Source organism: Bubalus bubalis, chromosome 9 (assembly GCF_019923935.1).
Source record: "Bubalus bubalis isolate 160015118507 breed Murrah chromosome 9, NDDB_SH_1, whole genome shotgun sequence".
Taxonomy (NCBI): Eukaryota; Metazoa; Chordata; class Mammalia; order Artiodactyla; family Bovidae; genus Bubalus; species Bubalus bubalis.
Window position 1 is genome coordinate 92771124 of NC_059165.1, and position 14626 is coordinate 92785749.

The window sequence follows — 14626 nt, forward strand, 5'->3', positions numbered from 1 at the left end:
TTAAAACACTAATATCATGGCATCCGGTCCCATCACTTCACGGCAAATAGAAGGGGGAAAAAGTGGAAGCAGTGACAGATTTTATTTTCCTGGGCTCCAAAATCACTTCAGACAGTGACTGAAGCCATGAAAATTTAAAAGACACTTGCTCCTTGGAAGGAAAGCTATGACAAACCTAGAGAGCATAACAAAAAGCAGAGACATCACTGTGGCGACAAAGATCCGTCAGGTCAAAGCTATGGTTTTGTCAGTAGTCATGTGTGGATGTGAGAGTTGGACCATACAGAAGGCTGAGCACCAAAGAACTGATGCTTTCGAACTGTGATGCTGGAGAAGACTCTCCAGAGTCCCTTGGACTGCAAGGAGGTCAGACCAGTCATTCCTAAAGGAAATCAGTCCGGAATATTCATTAGAAGAACTGATGCTGAAGCACCAATACTTTGACCACCAGATGAGAAGAGCCAACTAACTCATTGGAAAAGATCCTGATGCTGGGAAAGACTGAAGGTGAAAGAAGAGGGCAGCAGAGGATGAGATGGTTAGATAGCATCACTGACTCAGTGAACATGAGTTTGAACAAACTCCAGGAGATAGTGAAGAACAGGGAAGCCTGGGGTGCTGCAGTCCAGACACAACGTAGCAACTGAACAACAAAGGGGACAGGGGCAACAAGGCTTCCAGGAAGTGCCTGAAACCCCAGCCCGGCTCTCCTCTCCTGAGTGAAGAGAAAACCACCTCCACAGATTTGTAGAGACTAAGGCCACCACACAGACCTAAAACATTAAAAGGCTAATCAAATGCGTGCTATTTAATGCAGACTCTGTCCACCAGGTGTTTTAAATGTTGCCCAAAGCTATCTGACCAGGGAACCCTCTGCAAGAACACCTGTGACGAGGCCTGAGCACGGTGGGTGACTGCAGTCAACACTGCTGTGTGAAGCGGGGCGGGATTCGGAACCCCAGGCTGCCTGGAAGAATGGCCCTCCTCTGGACAGAGTGGGCACTGCTGTCAGGGATGCGCTGGGAGTGCCCGCCTCACCTCCGCTTTCCAAGGTGCCGATGCCACGTCCAAGGGTGGCTGCTCTCGGTCTGAACCCCTCCTCCACTGTCCCCCACACAGCCCTCCTCTGCTCCAGGGCCCCAGGGGGCTACCCCAGCCCAAATGTGATCCCAGCTCCCACCCAGGGAAAAGTCCTTACCCCTGCCTCGATCCCCCATGCAAATAGCATGGGGGGTGGTGGGCACGAACCTGGAGAGAGGCTGAGAGAAGCCCACAGCATGGGCTCTCCACCTAACTGTAACCCCCAGAGACTGGGTCTGGGCTCCAGATCTGGTCTTCGCAGTCTCGGTGATGAGCACAGACAGGTGAGCCCAGGTGAGGACAAGTCGCAGATCTCCGCTCTGTGCCACCCCTCTGTCAGATGTCAGGGACCCTCCCTGCTCCCCGAGGCACTGTGGGAGGCTGTGACTGCTGGGACGCTCCGCCTGCCCAGCCGAGCCTGGCCCCACTCCTCCAGCTGCACCTCTCAGTACGTCCACAGATTCAATCAAGAGAGTCACTCGGCAACTATGAGTTCCAGTGATTCCACACATCTAGCGCCCACCGTGTGCCAGGCATCAAGCCAGTTTCTAGGGTGTGGTGGTCAGACAGAGAGACACGTCCCCTGCATGCCAGGAGCCGACTTCAGACTTAGTTGAACTTTACAACACAGAAGAAGCACAGAGTGCAGGGCTGGGGCACCCAAGCCGGTGAGGCTGCAGAGGAGCAGCCAATCAGGGAAGGGTTTTTGGAGGAAGCGCCTTTAAGCAGAAGGTGGAGCAGCACTTGGCCAGGCAGCCAGGAGCAGGGAGGAATGAGGAAGCACTGGAGGAACTCGAGGAAGGTCAGGGTGGGAAACGCCCCAGCCCAGGGTGAGAGGAGTGGGGTGCAACCCCCCGCGACTGCACGGCCCAGGGGAGATGCTCCTGGAAGGTAAGCACTGATAACACTTAGGTGGGTAGTTTCTTTCTTGAGCAAAGGAACTAAGATGGCTGTGAAGAAGTCAGGGGTCCCTGAGGTGCAGGCCGCCTCTGGACCCAAGGGGCCACAAACATCCTCTAGGCTGGGAGTGGAGGTCTCTGGGTAAGAAAGGGTCACCGAGGAGCCAGGTCCTTCTCCTAAAGCACAAACTACTGACCCAGGGCCCAGGTTGGGGGAAAGTCCTCAGATGGCTGGGTGCCTGTGTGGGAAGCTGTAAAAGCCCCACCCTGAAGGCACCTCTGTTATCTGTGTGACATCTTTGTCAGGAAGAGGGCCCATAAACTGTCTCCCAAAAGAGGAGGTGAGGAGGGTCAGAAAGAAGAGGCGAGTTTTACAAAGCGTCATGCTTGACAGATTTAAAACCGTGGGCTTTCTGACACCACTGCTACAAGCAGGGCAGGGGACAGGGAGGGTTCACTGGTGTCTTTTCTGCCCAGAGATTGACTGGTGGCAAAACCCTCAAAGCAGAATGACTTGTGCATTTATTTCAGATGCAGCAGGAAAGGGGGAGGGAGCGGGTACAGACCTGAAGCCAGTCTAAGGTGGAGGAGTCCCGAGGTAAAGGATGGGTGGCGGCAGCTGCCCAGATGCAAGGAGCTGGCCTGGACCCCAGCGGCAGCCCCGCGGTAGAAGGGTGTGTGTCCCAACCCTCCAGGGTGACACAGGTCTTGGGAATCCCATCTTTAAATGCCTCCCAGCCTCTGCCATGCAGTCACAGCCAGAACACTCCCAGATGGGGTGTCCAGACCCTCAGATGGTCTCACCCGCGGGCCAGCGGTCACTGACTGCGGGGCACCGATGGACCAGGCAGGTGCTCAGCGCTTTGCCGGCAACACTGTCCTGAATCTTCACAACCACCTGAAAGGGCAGGTCCTTAGTTTACAGAACAGGAAACGGAAACTCAGGCCAAGTGACTTGTCCAAGGTGGGACTGGGCCTCCAACCCAGGCAGGCCTGACTCTGGCCCCTGACCTCCACTGCTATCCCCGCACTGCGGGGGCAAGAGGGAGAAAGTCCCTACCCTAGCCTGCCTCCTCCCATCTCTCCTGCTTAGGAGGGCCTCGAAGCTGAGACACTGAGACTTTTCTTTTGAGAAGTAGCATCAGGAATAAAGCAGCTACAGTGAACATTCTAGACAGACATCTCTGGAAGAGTCCCAAAGAAACTAGCCGGTGAGCGGTGGGCTTTCACCAAGTCACGAGACCATCTGCTCTGGATGAGCAAGCATGCAGTTAAGCCAAGGGCAGATCCTTATGGTCCTCAAAGGAAAATTAAGACCCACCCGAGGTGCGTGCTCCACGGAGAGGCAAGATACGCCGTCTTCATCTGTCAAACGTGTAACCGTGGGATGCTCTGTGTAACACTTCCACCGTCTAAGCTGGAAACACACACACACACTCACCCCCGCAGGCAGGCCTTCCTTCTCCACTGAGCTGTGCAGGGAGGTACGTACACAGAAACTGCGGGCGGCTGTTCCACAACAAGCTCTGGCACCCCCCCGTGGCGGCTTGACTGCCTGTGTCTGAGGACGTCTGTTAAACTAAACTGAAGAAACTGTAGACCCAGGAGAGCACACTGGACTACCTTGGCCTGTTCTGTTTATCCCCCTACTAAAATGATGTCCCCAACACCTGCCAGGAAACAGCTCCCATCTGGAAAGCCACTTACAATTCTTGACCAAAATGTCAGTAAGGTACTTGTGTGAAATGAGCTTTAATCCTGGGCTGATGTGGCTTAATCTTCTTATCTGTGCAAAAAATATGGAAAGCATCTTGCCAACACAAACAACGGTCTGTTAATACGTGGCAACCGCTTTAATCCCCCAACACTTACTATCTCAACCCTTCGAGCCGTTTCTTTTCTCAGGAATTATTATAAACAGTTCGGTGCAGCAACATAAAGGTGAATTTGTCACCAATGTGTCAACGCTGTCCACCAGCTAATTCTCCAGTGAAGAATGGAACTGATCTCCATCATGCTGTTGCTAGGCGACGCCTCTGATCTCATGCACCGCAGACTCCGCGGCCCCACGGCCCAGCCACTGCGGGGTGTGGGCCCCTTCGTTCCTTTTTTGGTGCTCGAATGTGTTTTGCCTCAGGCAGCTCTCAACTGGTCTCACGGAGACCACAGGAGCACATGGTTGGGAGATGATGATCTTACCCCTTCTTTCTGAAATGCTCTTCCTCACACCGTTACCTTCACATACTGAAATCAAGCCACTCCTCAGGGCTCCAACCTTACCCTGACAACAGCGGGGATAACAAACGGCTCATATTTGTTCAGCGGCCATTCCTAGACCCTGGCACTTCACACACTCCATCTCATTCAGTGTCATCACAGCCCCATGGCAGAGAAACCATTTATCATCTCTGATTTGCAAATCACGAAGCCAGACTGGGAGGCCTTGGAGAGATGCGTGCCTAAGTCATGATGGGGCCCCACAGCGGGGGTGGGACCAGGACCCTAAGCCTGACTTCCAAGTTGGCTGCCTCACATCCCTCACAACCTCTCAGGCCAAGCTACATCTGCCTTCTTCTCTTCTAGAATTATCGGCCTGGCAGACCCCTACGACCTTCCCATCCCTGCCCCATCCACTCAGACTACAAGATGCTGGGGCACACCCTGCACTGTGCATACCCCTGGGCCTTAAATCCCAGAAAAACCCCATTCGCCTATTACTAAATCAAAGTCAGCAACCTCACCTACAACAACCAAGAAACCAGGGAGCCAGCTTCGACAGCAGTTCTCTGTTCTACCACTAGATGGCGTGACAAGAGCACGGCTGAGCTGAGACTGGGCTTGGCGGGGGTGGGGGGGTGGGGGGAGGTGGGTGCAGTTCCCAAGGGCAATCTCAGGACTACAAGACCTCTGCGGAGGCTGCAGACCAACCAAGGAAACCTGGGAACATGGGCACTGGGTTCTGTGTGCGTTCAGGCAGGCCTCCACCACGCGGGGTTGGGATCCCCAGCAGGTGAACTCTCTCCACACGTGCCTGTGTCTGTCAGCACAGATGGGACCCCACCCCGTCGGTTCAGAAGGACTGGACCCAACGATGCACATGCAGAGCTCGGGAGGCGGCTGGCATCATTATCGTACTGGAATTACACACAGGATACTGCAGATACACGGACGCCACCTCAAAGCTTGGGTCCTGGATTCAACTCCAGTTGCCGGTCCCTTTCCAAGGGGCGCCTGGACACAGGGACACCTCACCACACACACGCTCCATCTCTCAGAATCCCTTGAACCCTTCTGAGGCTGAAAGAATCACGGAGATGATTGGCCAGTCCACCGGCCAAGCCCTGCTTGCAGCAGTACAACTTCCTGAGCACCCACAAGGGCCCAGGGGCCAGAGACAGGACGAAAGGTGGATGAGGCCACGGCCCCCTTCTAGTGGGAAGAGGAAGGAAAAACAAGAAGCAGAGGCATGCAGGGGTCACAAGGGGGCCTCGAGTGGGTGAGGGAGCAAGCCAGGAGAAGGCAGAGTACCCGGCAGTGGGGAGCCCTCAGCGCGAATGAAGGGCAGGAAGAACCATGAGGCCTGAGGCCGACGTGAGCCAAGAGCTCCTGGGGGGGTGGTGGAGGGAGGGGGTGTGTGGTGAGGAGTCAGTGGAGGTGCGGCGTTCACATCCCACCCCACCCTGGCAGGGGTCCTCGGGCAATCTTTCCCATCTTGGTGCGCTGGGATGTTTTTAATAAGGTCACCTGGGGGTGGTAAGGAGAAGAGATCTCCAGTGGATGGGAGTCTGACTGTTCTGGGGACAGAGCCTCCAGTGCCTGAGCTGGGGGAGGGCTGAGATGATTGTGCGAGGCTGTGGAAGCATGGTCTGCTCACTCAGTGGCCGACACGACCCTCACTCTGACAACAAGACTCCATGAATAGGGGTCCCCTCCACGTCGGACTGATGATGAGTGACCCAGGCCCTGGATCCTCAGATTCCCAGTGGCCACTCAATGCTGCAAAATGTTCTTTCTCCTCTAAGCGCAGGGGGCCCTCTTTTCTAACTCCTGCCACGGTAGAAGCCACACTCTCTGGAACTGTTTTCCCCAAGCTTGCTCTGCTGTGACAGATACAACACAGGCGTTCACTCTGGGCCGACGAATTCCTGAAATCCTATGTGGCCAGGCTGGAGGGTGTTTAATTTAGCAAAGGCATTTAAAATACGATGCAAAAGCGAGGCTTGCCTCCTGAACAGGGCGTGGAGAAACCACTATCGTCTCTGTCAGGAGAACAGGTGCCCGGGGAGTCAGAATGACCCACTGGGAAGCATGAGCTGGGCTTTGAGACTCAGTGGCTGGAGGTGGGCACACTGGGACAGGCCGACTCTTCCAACAGACCTGGCCCTGAGCTTCAACCCCTGTGCAAGGGGATTGCTCAAACACAGAGCATCTTGGAAGGCCCTCATCTTGAACTTGGAACAGTGCTGAAGGTCATGGAAAACACTGTTCCCCCTTACCTGGGACATGAAGTCCACCACACCATGATGCCAACGGCTGCCAAGAGGCCATACGGGAAAAAAAAAGGTCGGCAGGGTGAGCCCTAAGCTCTAGCTGGCAAACAATTTACTCCTGGACAGTTTTATTTGCCCCCCCTCCCTCCCACTGGGTGACGTCGGAACATTTTTGGTTCCCATGAGGGCAGGAGCTGCTAACGGCATTTGGTAAACGGAGATCACGATGCTGACCAGCATCCCACTGTGCACAGGATGACCCCCTAAGCCCAGAGAATGAGCCACCCACACATCAACTGTGCAGACGTTGAGAAACCACACCTTGATTATGTACAAGGAGGCGGGGTCAGATCCTTAGCTCACGCTGCACACCGAGGTAAATTCTCAGTGGGTCAGACGGCATAAATCAGGGTGGCGCCCCAGCTTTTGTGAGTGACCTCCTCTCCCTCCCCACTCAGTCTGTGTATTTAGATGTGTGCAGCATCTCAGGACTTCAGCAGAGATGACGATGCCACACAGTCATGTGTGTGTGTGGGCGGGGGGAGGTCAGCAGAGTCCCCTGACCCAGGGGTACTCAAACGGTGGTGACTTTGCCCCCAAGGGGGGCATCGGACAATGTCCGGAGACATTTGGGTAGAGACCAGGGACACTGCCAAACATCCCATGAGACACAGTGCAGCTGGAGGAGAGCTCCGCCAGCACCAATGAAACCTGGCTATGGCCCGAAAGGAGCTTTCTCTCCCCCTAGGGTCCATCAGCAGACTAACAGGTAGCAGGAACCGACAGGGCTCCCCACACGCCAGCAGGCCAATCACCTGCCACGTGTTCCTTTCACAACAACCCACAGACTAGAAAGCACCGTTTACAGATGCAGGAACTGAGGTCAAACAATTTGCCCAAGATCCTGGGCAAGTAAGTGACAGAGATGAAACGCAAACCTAGAGCACTTCCAAGTACGCCACAAGCCGTCAGCGGGAGGCTGCCTGTCAGCTCCAGTCCAAGATTCCCGTGAGGCTCGAGGCAGGCCCGCCCAGGCCCTCCACACCGGGGCTCCACTGGCACAAGCCAGTGTTTCTCAGACTTTGTCACCTTGGGACCCCTTTCCACACTTGTAAGTTATTGAGGATGCCCAAGAGCTTGGGTAAATGTGAGCTACAGCTATTGATATGTATTATGTTAGAAACTGGAGAACAAAACAGCAACCTATGCCAGCATTCTTGCCTGGACAGAGGAGCCTGGTGGGCTACAGGCCATGGGGTCACAAAGAGTTGGACACACTGAGTGACTAAACGATAAGAACATGTTAGAAACTGAACTAAGAAACATCAGAAATTAGTTAATTTACTTAAGATAATAATAGTGAAGGTTTATCTAGATAATACACTTTTATGAATAACTATTTTTGAAACAAACAAAAACACTAGGGAGAAGAGGGACATTATTTTATATTTGGACCCATGTTTTAACATCTGGCTTACCAGGAGACAGCCAGGCTTTCTTATCTGCTTCTGCAGCCCATCTGTTGCACTATACAACCTCTGGGAAAAAACTCCACCATCCATTCACAAGGAGTATGAAAAGGGCAAATGATGCCTTTGCATTGTTATGAAAATAGTTTTGAACTCGTAGTCCCCTTGAAAAGGCTGAAAAGTCCCCTTGAAAAACGGACTCCCAGGGCCCCTGGACTATCTTGAAGAAATGCTGCTCTGAGCGCTAGCATTTCCAGCGCGCAGAACCCTGAATTAGTGATGGACCGCCAAGACCCGTCTGCTGAGGGTCTCTGCCATGGAACACCCAGTGCTCTGAACACATCTGAGAGGTGCTAGAGCCACCGGCCTGAAGCCCACAGGCCGGCCGAGGTCAGGCAGGCCCGGGTGGGGGCGGTGGGCGGGTAGGGGGGCTGCCTGTGGTGACTGGGAAGCACAGCCTGTCTCAAGGGGGCACTGCACCTCAGTCCTGGCACATCACTGCCGGGCAGGAACACCAGCTGAGGCTGGTGCTGTTTTCCAAGAGAGATCAGGAATCTGGATTGTTCTTTCCCATGAGGCCTTAGAATCCTTACTCAGCTCCTAACTAGTGACTAGTGAAGTCAGTCGTGGCCGACTCTTTGCGACCCCATGGACTGTAGCCTACCAAGCTCCTCTGTCCATGGGATTTTCCAGGCAAGAGTACTAGAGTGGGTTGCCATTTCCTTCTCCAGGGGATCTTCCCAACACAGGGACCGAACCCGGGTCTCCCGCATTGTAAGCAGACGCTTTTACCATCTGAGCCACCAGGGAAGTCCTAACTAACAGCAACAAAGACAAACCCAATGGACCAAATTACATACTGTTTGCCCCGGAAGCGAGATCACAACTCCTGCCTGTGGTTTTTTAACTGGCTCTGTGTTGCAGAAAACCGGTGGGGTCCTGGACATCGCGGACCTCCTGCAACCATCTCTGACAGTGCAGCCAAGCATTGGTTTTAGTTTTCCTCCACAACCTCCTTAAAGTAAGCGTGAAGTGCAGCTGGGGTTAGGACTCACAGCGAGGGCTACACAGCTGCACCAGGTGTCAAGACAACCAAGGACGAGGCAGAGTGTGGACACCCGGGGGCCTCACCTGCTCTGAGGCTCTGAGCTGTCTAGCTTCCTACCAAGGAGCGTGCAGCCACGCCGGACAGGGCTCCACGGGATCACAGGAAGGTGGCAAAAACAAACCTCCAAACCAAACAGAGAACCCCTGCTGCTTGTTGCTGGGCGCCACCACCAGATCCTGAATGCAAAGCCGGCTGCCTCCTGATCACTTCAAAGTACCATGGAGAGCTACCTGCCAGGGGCTCGGAGAGGTGAGGAGCAGCTACTTCTGCCCGCTGCCTCTGTCAGGCAGTTCCCATTACATGAGAAACAGGCCCTGCCCAAGTCCCCCAGACGCATCCTACTGCTCCCCAAACGGCCCCCATCTTCAACTTTACTCCAGCCCATTCTCTGTCTCTGAACTCAGGTGGGAATTCGACTGGTACCTAAAACACCCTCTTCGCCAGGCCCAAACACTGCCCCTCTCCCAACACCATTCAAAGCTCTGCCCTTACTTCCTGTCACCTCTCTCCAGATGCTTCAGCGTGTAGAGCAGAGCCTGACCTGTCCTATACCCAACGATGCCTGCAGGAAATGGTGGCGCAGTGTGAAGAATCCACCTGTCAATACAGGAGATTTGGCTTTGATCCCTGGGTTAGGAAGATCCCCCAGAGGAAAAGGCAATCCACTCCAGTATTCTTGCCTGGGAAATCCCACGGACAGAGGAGCCTGGCGGCTACAGTCGATGGGGTTGCAGAGAGCTGGATACAACTTAGTGACTAAACGACTACAGTGGGACTGCTGGGTGAGTCCGTTTTCCAGTTAACTGAGAGGCAGGCTGAAGATATGGTAGAAAAGTTTTAAACTTGCAGAACTACAAGCATGTTTTGTCTGTACACAGGATCTCGGGCAGAACTTAAAATTTTCTTCCAAGTATACAAAGGTGGCACCCTCAGCCCTAATCTGCCTCAGGTGAGAGGCACGGGGGAGTTCAATGTACACTCTGCAGGGCAAACCTCAGAGTTAATGTTTATTGTTTAAGTTCATGAAACTTTGAAAAATTGCTTCTCACTTATCCTAAGTATTAAGTTGAGGGCAGGGCAAGCGGGTGGTAAGAATCAAGTGAACGGAGGACTTCAACCATTGAGGTTCTAGAGCATCAATAAACACTCAGCTGCATCTCATCCTCTCAGGGGTTGTTTGAAATCAACAAGGTGAGGGACTTCCCTGGCAGTCCAGTGGTTAAGGCTGAGCTTCCACTACAGGGGACATGGGTTCGATCCCTGGTCAGGGATCCCACATGCTGCACAGCATGGCCAAAAGCCAAACAAACAAAAGGCAAAAAACAAGTCAGGTGAGTGGGAGCCCCCCACCCCTCCACCAGGGGACACTGAGCAACGTCTGGACATTCCTGGTTGTCACGACAGCGGGAGGGCGCTACTAGCATCCAGCGGGTGGAGGCCAGGGAAACAGACCAACAGCCCAGGACACCCAGCGCAGCAGCACAGAGAATGCTCTGGCCCCAGTGCCCAGAGTGCCCAGGCTGGGAGCCCTGGCTAGACAGTCATGTGATCAAAGTCAGGACAGAACCAGAGAGGATGGACAGCCCAGCTCTGGCTGCATCCCATCCTGGGCGCGCCCCAAGGCCACCTCGTTCAGACTCGCTTCTTGCTCTCTCTGGCTTTGCCTTGGGCACTTCAGCTAAATGTGTCTATAACATAAGCCCTCCATGGTAAAAATAGCTTCCATTTCCTCCTGACTGTTTATTACTGGGCTGAGATAGGCGCTAAATCATTTATATGTATTAATTCAGCCAGGGCTCAGAGCAACCGTGTGATAGATACAATCACCATTATCCTCATTTTACAGGTGAGGAAACTGAAGCTCAAAGCGGCTAAGGAGTTGCCCAAAGTCACTCAGAGAGGACAAGGCAGAGTCAAAGCACAAGCCCAGTTCCCAGGCAGAGACTGGGGCCCGCCATCACGCCACGCCACAGGCCTCGGCTGAGGGAGACACACCGTGTCTGAAGACACTCCTGACGGCCCGGCCCTGGGGGAGGGGCACGAGGCAGGCAGTGCTGCCAGCATCGTGCGCGGAGGCAGACGCTGCGGGGACGCTCAGCGCCCTACACAGCAGAGGACAGCCCCTCAACAGACTCGTCTGGTCCAACGTGTCAAGAGGACCAACGCTGAGAAGCCTGCGCCGTACCATCTCTCGGGTTTCCACCACGTGTCTCTGCAGGCCAGCAAGGCCTCATGTGTGTATGGTATCAAATTTTAACGCAGGGATCTAGAATCCAAGGTCTCCTACAGCTCCAATATGCTCTGCTCACCTTCTTCACCTTCACCAGAAACCAAACGCTGCCTTCACATTCTGATGCCAGTCTACCAGGCAGAATAACTCCAGAGACAAGATGGTTAACGACTTTGGGATGTGTGTACTGCACCGCCGTCCCCCCCCCCCCCCACCCCACCACACACACTCACTCTCTCCTAGGAAACATTCCAAAGGGACTTTAAAAGTCATAGACTACAGGACTGCCAGCAAGGGTGTGGGAGTGGCTGTCACCATCCCTGAAGAGACCACTATGGCAATGAGAGCCAACAAGACGCTGAACTCGACACACATCTGGAAATGCTTCTCTCTACACAAGCATGGCCCTCCTAACCAGTACTGCACTACGCAAGCTGGCGGTTCTCAACCCTTGCTGCACAGCAGGATCACATGCGCTGCTTTCTGTCTCTACAGATGCCCAGGAGTTAGGATGGGTCTGCTTAGGATCCCAGTCCAGAAAGACAGAAGCCAGAAGGGCGTGTGAGCTTCAACGACAAGTGGGAACGCACACGTATGGGGCAGTCCCCTAAGCTTCACAATGCATAGGAAAGGAAGTCCTCGCTCACACAGAGGATGGGAAACTGAACATGCTGGCGGGCTGCACAAGCCAAAACCAGAAATAGAGTCGAGAAACACATGACAACCAACTAAAGCACGGCAGAGATAAGGGAGGCACAAAAGGCCACTAGGATTCGACTTTTTTGAGGCCAGAACTAGTGTCAGAGGCAAAGTACTAGGTGAGTGTGGCATTAACTAGGCAAAAACTTTAAGTACAAAACATTCCATTGTCTCTATTTTATACACTGATCAGTTCAGCTACGCAACTGACAGCTCATGCGCCAGTACCTATGCTAGACATGGTGTCCCTGGATAACCGGAATCCATCATTTCCCCTTTGTGCTCACAAGTACGCCTCGCTCGTTCATTCAACAAACATTCCCTGGATCCCTATACCCTGCGCCCGGCACTGTTCTACATCGGGGTGGGGTGGGGGGTCCATTAATGACAGACAGAAACCCTGCTCCTCATGGAACTTACATTTTTGAAGAGGGGTAGTCAGACAAGCAAGTCAACCCAGCTTGCTGTAGGTGATAAGCACTGTGGAGTGACATGAAACAGAGTGAAGGGAATAGTGAATGAGGATAAAACTGAAAATAGGTGGTCGGAGAAGTTCTCAATAAAGCAACACGTGAGGAGGAACCTGAAGGAGGCACAGGAGCGAGCCACAGGGACAACTGGAGGAAGACTGACTCAAGCAGAGGAACCGGAAGGTCCAGAGGCATAATGGAGGGGGATACGGAACGCGAGACGGGCGCTGAGAAAGCTGGAGCAGTTAAAGCAGGCCAAGTCGGGAGACAGCGGTGGGGGGAGGACAGGGAGGTCTTGGGGCACCGGGGTCGTCTGCCTTCTGGGTTGAGAAGCTGCCAGATGGGTGAAGGTGGCAGGGAGGACCAAGCAGTGGCAGCAGCGGTCATTCTCTGGAAAGATTTGAAGGTAGAACAGACAAAGATGTGCTGCAGCGTGTGAGAGAAAGTCATCAGGGGCGACTTCAAGGTGTCTGGCCTGAGCAATTTTAAACAATGGACCTGCTATTTACGACTAGGGGAGAAAGTTGGCAGGGTGGGCAGGTTTGGGGGAGAAAGATAGGGGTTTTATTTGATATGACATCCAAATGGAGGTGTTGAATATGAGCCCTGAGTTCAAGAATGTGAACGGGCCAAACTCGCAAATATATAAGGTGTGTCCTATTGACTCTCTTTTATCCAGTGCCCGATCTGCCTTTAAATGGATCTTGTGAATGGAATGCCTCAACCCTCCACCAGCTCCTTTAACTTATCAAAGAGATGTGGTACAGATGAGAGGTGAAGTGGGGGCTCTGAAGTTAGACCACGTTGATGCACATCCCTGCTCCTTACTAGCTATGTGACCTGCCTTGGAGGAGTAACTTAACCATTCTAACTCAGTTTCCTCACCGACAACCAGGGCTGATGGTACCTTCCTCTGGGAACTTCTGTGCAGAGCGAGGACTTCCCCAGATAGCTGCCCGCCCAAGTCTTTGAACAGTACCTGGTACTGCCCCAAATGCTTCACCAGGGTGAGCACTTAGGATTGTCATTTGTGCGAGGGAAACCTCAGGCCAGCAGGGAGCAGCGTATGAGGGGGAACCAGGGCCAGGCAGGCAAGACCGCTTGCCCGCAGCTGTGCACCTAAGAACGGAGGAAGCTAAACACAAGCCTCATAAAGTCCCTGAAGCTACGAGCGATCTGAACATCACAGGTGATTTCATCAGACATCGGCTGATGGCGCGCTTTCTCTGAGCCGTTCGGAACTGTAACCTTGTCAAAACCGTTCAGCTGGGATGTCAGCGCTTCGCAGAGAAGGGGATCACACAACCTTGTCTCCCTCTGGAAGTGCAACCAAAAAAAGGGCCGAAAACCAGCTAGGGCTTTCAGCGGCCCACACCCTGCGGCTGGGGCCTCAAGGAGCGAAGACGAGGCGCGACTGTCGGTCGCCACTAAGGATCCGGGGTAACTGGCGGGAATTGGGGGCCTGAGTTGAGGGTGGGGACGAAAACAAACCTGACGTTCTCAATCCTCGGCGTGGGGCACCGCCACAGGATTAGGGGGTGGGCCGGCTTGGCAGCCAGGCCAGGGAAGAGGGAAGCCCGGGTCCCCGAGAACGAGGGGGCGGGGAGAGAGCGTGGCGCGCTGGGCCCCACGACCAGGCCCCGAGATCTATTTACATCCGAGGTCGAGGCGCTGCGGCCGTGCCTCCCGCCCTCTTCGGCCCCCAGCCTGGCCTGAGAGGCGGAAGGGCCTCAGGATCGCGGTCCCCCCAGTCTCCCGGGCCGTCTGGCCGGACGGTGGTAGGGCCGGGGCTACCGGGACTGATGAGTCGGGTGGGTGAGCCCGGCCTGAGGGGACGCAATGGGGGGCGGCTGCAAGGCCCGCTGGGCCGCTCTTCCGGAGCAGACAGGCCCCCCGCACCCGGAGTGCTCACCCCTCGGGTCTATGGCCCCCGGACCTGCCGCCGCCCGTTCCCTGGCCGCCAGCTGGCCCCAGACGGCACCTCCCCTACCTTCGTTCGCCAGGTCCGCCATTTTACTTCCTTAAGCCCTCCCACAAGGCCCCGCGCCGGCCCGGGCTCGTCTGCTTTCTGCCAGAAACTCCCGCGCGTGCGCACTTTCCAAATCGACTCCTAGCGAGGCGGGCAGCTAGCGCCTGCGCGCGGAGCCCGGCACTGAGACGCGCTCTGGATCGCTGTCCGGT

At 54.6% G+C, this 14626-nt stretch overlaps 1 protein-coding gene across 8 annotated transcripts in view; it reads right to left on the reverse strand.

Annotated features, from left to right (window-relative positions):
- RANBP3 (RAN binding protein 3) overlaps window positions 1–14589 on the reverse strand; it is a 50705-nt gene extending 36116 nt beyond the window's left edge. For 2 of the 8 annotated variants that reach the window (XM_045166664.1, XM_045166663.1), the window contains exon 1: window positions 14436–14586. In XM_045166664.1, coding sequence (XP_045022599.1) covers window positions 14436–14457 — 22 coding nt within the window. In that variant the 5' untranslated portion in view covers window positions 14458–14586. Of the gene's footprint in view, window positions 1–14435 lie in introns of all 8 variants that reach the window. The other 6 variants (XM_045166662.1, XM_045166660.1, XM_045166667.1 and 3 more) reach the window with 6 other exon arrangements.
- Window positions 14590–14626: the final 37 nt, after the last annotated feature.